The sequence below is a fragment of the Bombus vosnesenskii genome, unplaced genomic scaffold (assembly GCF_011952255.1).
Source record: "Bombus vosnesenskii isolate JDL3184/JDL3185 unplaced genomic scaffold, Bvos_JDL3184-5_v1.1 scf7180000013263, whole genome shotgun sequence".
NCBI classification, from domain to species: Eukaryota; Metazoa; Arthropoda; class Insecta; order Hymenoptera; family Apidae; genus Bombus; species Bombus vosnesenskii.
Window position 1 is genome coordinate 9,504,076 of NW_022882923.1, and position 12,162 is coordinate 9,516,237.

Here is a 12,162-nt window from a genome sequence, read left to right on the forward strand (position 1 = left end):
ATCCACGACTCTTTCGAAAAAAATATAACAGCTTTAAATCATCAATAGATTCATGACTTTTGACTCTGTATTTTAGTAAAATCATTTTGATAATGGAAGATATTCAACTGTCTTTTCCGCGATGATCTATCTTTTACCATTCTATAAAAAAATGTGAATTATCGATCACGTGCGGCAATCGTCAAAAATTTTCTGCAATTTTCATTCCACTTAACTCGCTTTTTCTTCCGAGGATGCGTACGTGCCTTGGACCATACGAACCGGCTTGAATCACGAAACGATCGTCTCTTATCAACGCAGGAATGCATGAAGGCTGATTATCAAAGACTTATCATTGCCTGATAACCAACAGCTAAATGACGTACCCCAGATTCAGATCTGGCTACTGTTTGTCGTCGAGTTCGCGAAAAAAAAAATCGTCGCAATTCTACAAGGATATGATTATCTATCATAGCTTTCTCCGATTGAAAAATAGTTGAAAATCATTTATTTAGCAACATTCCTCTACCTATATAGATATAGACGTATTTTTAATTGACGTTCTAGTAATACGTGTTACATTTCGATCGGCTATTATTATAATCTTCTTATCTCGAAGTATTATCTAAATGGTTAATCGAGTGTGTCGATGTTATCCCTTTCTGGGATCGAATTTTTTTAATTCGTTTAAGTGTATGAACGTTGCAAGGACTTTCCGCGATCTTCAAGATCGTTTCTTATCGCGTCGAATGAATCACAAAAGCGACGAGAGTTATAAATATTCAGGTGAGGCGTCACCTGGGAATTGTCGCGACGAAAATTACATTTTCTCTTGAACGGTGGCAGAAAATCGACGACGATACGAATCGTTGTAACGATCGTGTAACGGGCTGACCCACGAGCTCGTTCTTTTTTATCTGGTCAAGTTTAATTGGCTGATACGTCGATTTCCCTGAAATCTCAATATAACGCTCGACATTCATCCAAAGGGAATGCACGAGCATCAGATGCCGATTTCTCCGAAAGGGAGAGCTCTCCGTAAAGCGATATGCATACCGAATACGTTCGTCAGGATTTCTAACTTCTTCTCCACGGTGCTCTTCTTGGAAGGGCGACACAAAAATGTGAATGTACCGTAGCCCTTCTCAAATGTGCACAGCGTATTCTTTTTTCCTTCTTTCTCCTCTCTCCGCTTTCTTTTTTGTTTTAACACTTCTAGAAAATTTCGCATCTTTTACTTGTATAGTTACTGAAAACAATTTACTTCGTAGTAGGAGATACAAACGTTATTTTACATAGCTTATTCATTTTATATACGTATGATTTATTAGAATATTTGTTTAACATTTTCGTACATTTCATTGTTCGAAGTTTAATATTTAATGCTCATTTTCTTCTTAATTTGTTTAGCGTTTTCCAATTACATCACACTATTGTTAAGTTGCTAGAAAGATATGCGTATGATTAAACTATATCAGGCTATAATAGGTTAGATAGGAATTATATCAGTATCAAAGATGTTGACGCATAAAGGCGATTAAATATGATAACAAATTAAATATTACCGTGTAAAAATATCGCCAGTGAGCATGATTTCTTTTAATAGAACCGTTAAGGTTATGGAAAATTATCAGTCATAGAGGTTTCTTTGGAATTTTCACACATTCATTCTATTATAAGATAATGTAGAAATAATTAATGGGAATTAAGTGTTTTTTAACTTATGTATTTCGAGAATAGATTAGTGTTATTTTATTGATTAACCTGGTTGCGGGAAGAAAGATAACTATGACAAAGAAATAGAACGTTTTCATTGTCTGTAAAAAATGGCATAGAGATAGTAACATAGGTCTAATCGATACACGGCATCGTTTTACTGAACGACTGCTAGCGGTGATCAATAGTTAGTTTCGTGTTGCACAACATAATTGATAACAATTCTCTTCAATGAGTGTCAAAAGATCGCGATAACGTTTCAATGGGTTAACACTGTCAAGATTTTATTACTTACGTTTTTGCATTTATGCCGAAAATATTTCTGGTATACGTTATACAATTAAAATTCTTTCTTTTCCTTTACTGGGGGGGAAAAAATATCAAGAAACTGATCAATTACTTGTTCATAGTCTTACGTACGAACTGTACAACATTCAACTCACAGATTCAGCGAAGCTTTTATCTTACCGTTATTAAAGAAAAATCGTTTGTAGAAACGTACGTTTCTTATTTTTACATCAGAGAATAATCTATTCTGATCGCCCAATTCTCAAACTTAAATTTCGCGGGCTTTCCTTTTGATACGAAAACGCCAGAGAGAAAGAGCATCCTCCGTATGCGTTTCGCGCGAAGAGATAGGATTGCTGGAAAGTTAAGAGCTTTTGCTCGGTCCGCGCAGACACCTTCGTTCGCTGAACGGGGCATCGAGTTATCGGTATGTACACCACGATAATGGCATCGCATTCCATTCATATCAGCATCGCTCGTTCGCCACCGCAGCCTACCCGCTCTCTTGCCTCCCACTCCCTTCCCTTCTTCCCTGGCGGTGGGACGTTCGTATGCGCAGGCTCGTTCCATCGCGCCAGGCGCATCGTCGCGTCGCAAACCAAGACGCGACCCGAACACGCGCTCGATGTGAACGCACCTTTACGCGGCCGATCGTCATGCTGGCTTCACCTGGTGCGCATTCCTTCTGCAACTGTTGGAAAACGGCTCCCCGAGGAAACTTATCTCGAGAGAGAGAGAGAGAGAGAGAGAGCGAGCAGCTTGTTCGCGATCACGCCGATTCCACCGGCAGTGGGGGCTTTTTTCTATTTTATAATTAGATTTTTAGGCCTCGGTGACGCGACTGACGTGTATGCAGGTTATGATCGTCGGCGGACGGTTTTAGCGGCAATAAGATTTGAAAATACTCCAGTCACGCAGGTTTTGTGATAAAGATCAATAACGAAAAGGTTAGAAATATCGTGAAAATTAATGTCGTCTTTCAGGGAGGGGAAAACTTTAGAAATTTGTTCATTATTATCGAGGTTTTCGTTTAAAGTTTTCTTAATGTAGAATTTAGAACGATATTCCGCGTATTTAAGACAGTTTAGGTGTTTAGAAGAATGTGTTCAACGGTCGAATCAAAGAGCTGTGATATTCTTCTTAGTTCTGTGATTCTTTCCGAGAAGTATCCTGTTAGGAGATAATTCTTAAGAGTAATTCGTTGTTTATTTTTTTATGTGCTCAAGGAATCGAAAGATGTCAAGTTATCGTTATTTATCGCATTTCTTGTTTTATTACATACTTTAACAAGTTATCTATTTTCATATCGTGCAAATTGCAAGCAAAAAATTTTGCTTTGCTCCATCGTTGTAGACAGTTTCGAGTTTTGCGGTAATTTGAATGACAGTTTAATCTAGAAAAATTGTCTCGACGGGGAAAAAATCTTTATACAGTCAACATAATTATCTCTGTTGTTTCTTCGCTCGAACACGAGGGCTTTTGAATGTGAAGTATCTGTATGCTTGTAACATCTAAATATACGTTCACCGTTTGGTGTATCGAGACGATAAATAGCAAACACAAAATATATCCAAACTTTCTCTACGGAGAATTCTTATATCTTACTGATAAGGTAACGGTGCCAGGTGCCGTTGTACAAACGTGCCCGTCCCCCTATACGCTTCTCTGTGATTTATGCGTGTGTACTTATTAAATTATTATTTATAAACTTATCGACACTATTGAATTAATAGTCGTCGCAAACGATATACATAATGTAATACTTATATAAAACAAATTATAAATAACATATCTTTCTATTCATAATTATACAATATACAATGATTTGGAAAATGTTAGGAGAATGACCTTGAGAAAATTTCACGCGTATTAAATTAAATCTTCCCCTCGTGTTTTGAGATTTAAATGATCTATTTATATAACTTCTATCTTTATCGAATCCATCAAGTACATTAGATTAGAGGATATTCCATATAGATACCTTAAATGTTTTTAATTTTTTTTATTGCCTTAAATACATACATGTTGATGTCACTGAAGCATAGTAGGATTCTTGTGGTGTCTAATTTGGCGGGGCGCTACGATACAACGCAAACCGGAATTATTGTGACGGTATCAATCATTTCGTTATCGTGACATCGAAACAAACACACAAATATGTTTTACATGGCACGGCAGTACGTACGATTTGATTCTGTATAGGTCTCCTCGACGAGCCACTTCGTTTAATCGCGGAAAATCTCACGATTAAATCATAATAATTGATTGTCTGTTCGAGTGTTAATCGTTCTATGAACTAAAACTGGAGATAAGGAAAGGAATTTATCTGTAATTTTTAATTTTTAATTTTTGCCTATTATTATTAAAAGATGAAATTATGGAAGACGGAATTATAGCGTTACGATACAATATTTTAATTTATAGATTACTTGCACACGTACGTGTACATTCATTCAAACAACGTATACATATTTATGAACTTGTTGAGTTTCAACCGTTTCTTTTTAATACTCCGAGAATGCATTGTTAATACTTGTCGTTTTAATTCATTGAGAATAATTATCAAAGAGTAAAAAAAAGAAAGCGACGATTCAAAGATCAAAGTTCTTATATGTATATATGTACACACATGCATACTATGTACAAATGAAAAATGGTTTCGAAGTAAGTTATACGTAAATATTGTAAGGCCCAAAAGCATGAAATAAAAGAGGAAGATTTCTCAAGGAACTTATATGATAAAAATTTAATATTTCTAAAAAGTATGCAGATTGTCTTACGATTACGTAATTTCACAAGGTTTTGTATTAATTTTTAAATTAGAGATAACTGATTGAATATTTGATATATATATATGTATACATATATAGCGATGGTGGTGTACGATTTAGTCGTATATCAAAAATATGACTTTGAGCACGTGTGAAGTTGCAGATTGTGGCGACTTCTATTGGTGAGATTGCGTACTGCGCGTACAGTGCTGGTCCTATATGAGCTGGTATACAAGTTAATCCCGCGCATAATTCACACATTCCAAAAAAGACTCATCGATGGAATTTGAAAGTATTTCTTCCGTTTGATGTTTCGAACAATCTCGATATCAACAACGATTTCTGTAATAGAGTGCACAAAGAATGATATAAACGTGGATTTTGTTACGAAATCATTACTTAAAACAACTTCAATAATATCTTCGTTTATTATAATGGAATCATGTGTGTGTGTGTGTGTGTATGTGTATTTGTATCATATCCATGATGATTGTATAACGAACAGAGTTCAACAATTCTTATACGAAAGTAAGTAGGATTGTTTTATTAGCCATTAATGTGAAAACAACTCTTAGCTTTATAACTCATAGTCAATCTAAATATATGCTCGATTATAATTCCATTTGCCAGATTGATAAGAGGGAGACGAAATAGTCATAGGGAAGGAGGAACGAAAGATGACGCATTGAAAGTAAGAAAAGAGGAAATTGACGGAAGGAGAGGAATGCCCGAAAGGGTGTAGCGGGTCACGTGTGTATAGTCGGCCTCTTGCATTAGCCGTGGATCCTCCTTTTTCTTTTCTTCCTTCCCTTCTTCTCTCTTTCTCTCGGGAGCCACGTGCGCCCCAAGAAATTCCTCTTTTGTATCCTTCAGCCTTTGTTCGGCAACAGCTGTCCGGCCGAAGAAATGCTTTTCTCCATCGTCAGTCTGCTTACTGCTGATTCTTTTCCCTCTCTGTTCGCTACCACGTCTAAGTATGAATTAAATTATCGATTCTCTGCCTTCTTTTGTCGATTCGTGCGAGGAAGAGATTAAGAATCACGATTTAACGCGAGTACGTCGACTAACCATTTAAATTATGTCAATATTTTCCTCGTAATCGTTAATTCGTAAATTGTCTGTTTTTAGAGACAGATCATTACTTGTTATTACAAATACGTAATTGTATTTGTTCAAGAAATATTTGAGGAATCCAGTTAAACTCGAAGAGCACAATTTCATAAATATTTTAATTTTAGGTATTTCCAGCCAATCAGCCCCCCAAAAGACTATTTCTTTTTTTATCAATTTTCGAGTAACATTTCACAAGCATTAACTTATTATTATTAAGGCAACAAGAATTAAAAGGAAGACAGAATGAAATTTACTAAACGTTATGAAAATGCGGTTTTTTCAGAAAGAGACAGAGAGAGAGAGAGAGAGAGAGAAGTTGTCACAAATTCCATTTCCTTCCATGGAATGCGGCTCACCATTCCCCTCTACATCATTCCATTCCGACGGCAATGTTTAAAAGTACATCGAATCATGATTCTCTCTACCCCCGTAATTTCCTCATAAATCATCTCGAAAATTCCCGAAGGAAACGGTTCTGCATCCGTGCCCTTAACATTCGCCGGAAGACGTTGCTTTCGAAATTTGCCGCGGTTGCGTATTCAGAAGAAAATGCCACGAATGCGTCCAATTACAAAACACCGCGGGCATTCCTGAACAGATCCGTACGCATAGTGGCCCGACACTGGCTCCGCGCGGCTCTCTGCTATCTATCCCTCTTTCTTCGTTCCTCCTCCGATGGTATGAGCGGCGGAGAGTAGTTGGCGCACTATAAAAGGGGGCCCTTCGCTCGGAGCGGGGCCCCGCGGATCGGCGTGCAGCGTTCAGATAAATATGCGGGAGGGGCCGGAATTCCTCACTCGGCTGCATTCCAATCGCTCTTCCTCCTCCGCCATCTCACCACTACCACACACACAAACACATCTCCCCGTCATCGTTATTTGCAGCCTCCGTCGCACACTACCTCTGTCCCGGCCACGCAGCAACAGAACAACCTAGCGATCCCAGTATGTAATACCAACGAATACCAGTACCGCCGGTGACAATAACAATAACCACGCGTGTCCGTAATAACCTTCTGAATACCCTGACAATGAGCGTATATACGAAGGAGTTGAGGTTAGCTTGGATTAGGTTAGGTTAGATGCTTGTTCGTGACTTTTGTAATCTGCTTTGTTTCCTTACGGCTGAAGTGCAGCGATATTTTTGGTAATAAGGATGTTCCGCTATTATTAACAACGGGCATTGTATTTATATCTCACGGTGAATTTGCTTAGGATCTTGCAACGTCGTAGAGCAAAGTTTATTATTTAAATTCGTGAATGAATTTATATATATATGTATATACCCGATGCAAAGCAACAGTACTGACAACAATTTGTCAATTCGCATGCAAGTATGCGTTACTGCTGTCCGTCGTTTATGGACTGTCTTTATTTTCTCCCTTCTCTCATAATTTTTGCGTCCCTTCCTCGTGTACTAAAAACGTAGATTCTTTTCTGGCTTTTACAGCATCTATAAACGCGCGTATATGTACTCGAGTACCGACGTAGAACTCACGAGTACGTGCAAACGGTTTCGCAGGAATTATTATCGTAGGTGGTGGATCTTCCATTAAAATGCATATACAGGACCTCTAATACGAAGGCTGACCCTTTTGGCCGAAGATATCGCTCCTTTTACAGCGCTGGCATTCCTTACCAATATTTCTCGAAGAGGAATTCCTTAATGATACACGAGTGCTGCGTGCTTCGTGCTTGCTGCTTCGTTCTTCGCTCCCTTCTGTTGGTACACGTGCGTGATTTGCGGCCTAGAGTCAGGTCTCGATGGAGAAAGTGTTTATTCGGTTTCCTGTCACACTCGTCTGGCATTTTTTCTCCATCGCTAAAATTGACGTATGACAAATCGCGTACAAGGTCACGTTGTACTTTCGAACTATTTTAAAGATGCATAACACATTGTGTAACATATAGACCACCTGCCTGGTCCTGTAAAAGTAATCCAACATGTTCTACAGCGGCGTTTTTAAATGACATTATAAATCTGATCTTTTTGTTGAATATTTATATTTAGAAACATCAATATTTATACTTGCATATACAGATTGTTCGTGCTACTATTTTCTGGCAATGCAAATTTTTTTCTAAACGGTAGATCTTCGAAATGATAAGAGACCGAGTTTCAAGACCCTTTTCCATACTTAATCCTACTACCGTGGCATCGACTAATTAAAAATATTTTTCATGGATTTTCCGTAATAGCAAAACGTATTCGACGTATCAAAGAAGAAAGTGCCACAGAAAGCATTGAAAAGAGCTCCGTTCGCAAATCCAGAAAGTCCACATAGCATCTTACAACAGTCCTATGTAAATGAACAGGAGGTGACCTCCGCTCATAAGACGACGTTAACGGAGAATAATGTATCTCTCCGACCCATAATATCCGAATAACGTAACACGTGTCAGAGTGAGAGACATTCCAATTGACTTATGGAACGTCTCTAACCGGAATTCGTTCGGAACGAAAGAAGATTCCCGCGTCGCGTCGCGACGGACATGTCCAGCGGAGCGTGGCGTAAAAAGTCAGCTAAAGCGGAAGAGATTTCGGGATGTGCTATGCCGGGAGGACGAAGAGGAAGCGACTCGAGAGATCTTTCGAGGGAGAAAAAGGAATGATAGATACGTAAGGGAGATTCAAGCATCGAGGTAAGAAGAGCTGCGCCTCGTGGAGGTGGAGAACGAGCGACGGAGGAGGAGGAGGTGGAGGTGGAGGAGGGGAAAAATAAGAGGCTCTTTCCGCGAGGCGAGCGAACCGGCTCGTACTCGATAGCATCTGCGGAGCCTCCGACAATAATAGTGTGGACCGAGAAATATGCGCGCGGGGCCCGAGCCCTGTGAATCCTTCGGCGGTTTTGGGGTGGTGAGGTGGTGTACGGAGGCAAAGCTCGCCTGGTGGGGCGAAATTCTCCGATGCGTAGCGATGGGATCGATCCGGTGCTTGTAATTCCCGAACAACTTTTGTCCTTTTGATTTTTCCCTTGCTCGCCACTCGCGTGTCGCTATTTTCATGAAAAATTGTGAAATTTTCGTAATGCAGAGTGACCATGTTTTATGGAGACGATATGTTCGTGCAAATTGGTCCCACGAATATAGAATAGAAAAATATGTCCTGAAACGCGAGCTTTCTAATTACTTTACGGGAAGATAGTCCATTCCGTTCTCTCGCGGAGGCTTTTTTTTTTTTTGTAAAAATGCTTGCTTTTGTACAAATACGTAAGTTATCATTTTAGTGGAAACTACACGAGAAAGGAGAAAAATAGCTTGCAAAAAAACTTGGAGTAATTACCTGGAATTCGTAAAATGTGCGTAATTTGGACGAATGTAAAATTGAATTAACGTTACGAAAGTATAATAGGCATGGATTATCGATCAGCGACGGTAATGAAATAAATCGTTAAGATGTGCAAAGGCAGGAGAATTGGTCCCATCACTACTGGTACGGAACGGGCCTTCTGACGGAGAGGGGACATACACCAAGGTCCACCGGGCCTGTTCTTAGATGATCAGAGACACGGCTGATGGGCCAGTAGTGGCCCCAGAAATTCCAACAAGGACGAGGCATAATGCGCGACTCAAGGTCGGTTCTACTACCGACCAGAGAGTCCGAGATGGGACCACGTTCAGCAGGGTCGTACTGTGACCTCGTCAGGCCTTCCTTCCCCTCCTCTCCCGGTTCTCGGGCCCCTACTCCATCCCTGCTGTCGTCCCTTACAGGCTGGGCTCCGCCAGCGACAGGATCGTGCGTTCGCCCCGCGGCGCCCTGCATATCAGGCCCCTGCATACCACCACGACATTCCGCATCGCTGAAAAAAATGTACGTCCTCCGGGGGTCGATGACGAATACTACGGTGAAATTCGAGACGCGACCTCGTCGACGCTTCGTCGTTCGGCTATTCGACGAAACTATTCCGTCGGGTATACTAGTCGTGTACGTGCGCGGAAACGAAATTAACGGTTCTTCTTCGTTGAACGTCGATCGGTGTTTTTCTCCTCTGTAATGGATATTTTGGAAAATGGAAGTATGGGAAATATTTGACGAGGAAATATAGGTCAAGAGAATTTCTATCGACGAAAGAATTTTTAGTTTGATGGAACTTTCGAAAGGAAGAGATGGAGGATCATCGAAGATGAGAAGGCCTAGGGAAGGAGCAAAATTTCGACACGCGATATCGTAAATATTCATGGTGCGTGAGCGAACGCAGCACGTGTGTGTACGTTCTAGTATCAATTAGATTCACCAGGAACGAATACCGCATGAAATGTATGGTATCTGAAAGGAAGAGGCAAAGTGGGGGATGCGGAGAACGAAGAAGGTAGAAATTGTTGGGTAGCGAAAAGGAGAAAGAAATAGAGGGAAGATAGGAAAAGTAGATTGGGAGTGGGGGGCGCAAGGGCTCGATTGCGACGGTCCTGCCGGGCCTCATCCTGAGGCCCGCCTTTTTACACCGGCTAAGAAAGAGCCGCTTGAGGCCACCGTGGTTGAAGCGAGATAAATGAAAAGACTATGGAAGGAGCAGACGGAAAGTGAGGAGAGGAGGAACGCCTATACGGAGATTGAGAGAGGTAGGCTCCGCGCGTGTATGTGTGCTCGAGTGAGAAAGAGGCAGAGATCGAAGGATTAAACGGAAGAAGAGAAGGAGGAGGAGAGAAATAAAAGAGTAAAAAGGAAGGATGTTGGATAGGATGGTAGGGAGAAGGGTGGTAGGTAAAAGCAGGATGGAAACGAGAAGGGAAGGAGAGAATCGACCGGGTGGTGCAAGAAGCGAAGGAAGAGAAGGCAAAAAGGAGGAAAAAAGGTGGGATCCCTTAAAAATTGAGACCCACAGAGGTGGGGATCGGAATTTCGGGCCCCGTAAACCGGCCAGTCTCGAGGAGGCCTTCGCGAAGATGAGGTGAAGAGAAGAGGAGATAGACATCCGACGGGATAGAAGAAGAAGAAGGAGAACGAGAAGGAGAAGAAGAAGAAGAGGAAGGCGAGGGCGAAGAGGAAAACGACGAGGAAGAAAAAGGCGGAGAAGAAGGAAAGGAAGAAGAGTATATCGGAGAGGAAAGAAAGAGACGGCAACGATCACGACGTTCACGACGACCACGACGACGAAGAAGACGAAGAAGAAGAAGAAGAAGAAGAGGAACCGTGCCTAGTCTACTGTGTACCCGGCATGGACCGTCAGTACACACTCTGCGTACTCGTACCGGCGCACCAGTACCGCACCTACGTAAACAATTACCATCAGCAGGCGCATCAACAGCGACTGCAACAACACCAACGCCAGCAATATTCCGAGCAGCAACGTTCCTGCAAACAGCCTTATCAACAGGAGCAAATTTACGAGAACGTCGTGTCCCAATATCGAATGAGAATGTGCTACCACAACGACTACGAGAACGACGAGCAGATACAGAGGTTCTATTGGGAGCAGTGCTACAGACGCGATGACACCGACGCCACCGCATACTATTACTGTGAATACGTAAGGACTCTTGCAGGATTTTCGCGTATCTCGTGCGTTACTCCGATCTCTTGGAATCCGTCGAAGTGAAATTCCACGTCCGGCGTATCATCGTCAACGATTTTGTCACCGATCAGTGTTTTTCTTTCCATACCTCTGCTATCTAATGTCTCATATTTCGTTCAAATATCTCTCTGTCTCTCCGATCTCACGTGTCTCAAATATCAAGATACGATCCGCTGATAACATCGAATAGAAATTTCGAATCATTCACTGTTTCTTTCTTTCGCATTTACACGTCGACTAAGAGGAAAAGAGAGAGAGAAAGAGAGAGGCCTCGAAAACGAACGGTAATTGGAAGTACCGGAGCTCGCTTCGAGAACTCTTTTCGAGAATAGCAAAAGTGCGAAATTCCATAGAAACGCGACACGAGAGAGAAACGGAACGAGAAACGTTGCCGTGAATTCCGAATGTTTCTCTCGCTACCGATCGACTACGTTCTTTTATTCCCTTCTGTTTTACGACGTTGAACCTGCGGAACAATCCGAACAGCAGGATCGTCCGACATTCTTAGCACTACGTAAATCATGTGTAATGGTATTTCCTTGTTTGAAAATCGAAAGAATGCTGCCGCAGGCAGTTGCGTGGCTTCTATCGGATTTCGATGCCGGATCGAGCTAAAAACGTGAAACGACGTGCTATTTCCAACGTTACTTTTAACCGCAGAATTCTTTCTGTTAAGTGTTGTTGCCTAAGTGCTATATGCGCATTTGCAATTTAATTTAACCGAGAGTCTGCATCGATTATTCGATTGTTTGCTTCTATTATTAAAATCGACTGTATGTTTAA

At 41.1% G+C, this 12,162-nt stretch overlaps 1 protein-coding gene and 1 long non-coding RNA gene across 6 annotated transcripts in view; one reads left to right on the plus strand and one right to left on the minus strand.

The window, feature by feature from the left end:
* The window catches only part of LOC117231220 (protein kibra), a 42,766-nt gene that overhangs the window by 22,063 nt on the left and 8,541 nt on the right, over nt 1-12,162 (plus strand). Inside the window, exon 1 of one of the 5 annotated variants that reach the window (XM_033489462.1) lies at nt 11,008-11,334. The exons of the other annotated variants lie outside the window; for them this stretch is intronic. Within the exon in view, the coding sequence (XP_033345353.1) occupies nt 11,023-11,334 (312 nt within the window). The 5' untranslated portion in view covers nt 11,008-11,022. Of the gene's footprint in view, nt 1-11,007; nt 11,335-12,162 lie in introns of those variants that run through there. 5 annotated transcript variants of the gene reach the window in all.
* On the minus strand, nt 5,284-6,769 carry LOC117231340. Its single transcript, XR_004492944.1, has 2 exons — nt 6,224-6,769; nt 5,284-5,724 (listed from the first exon to the last, which is right to left on the minus strand). It is a non-coding gene; the product is annotated as an uncharacterized LOC117231340 (long non-coding RNA).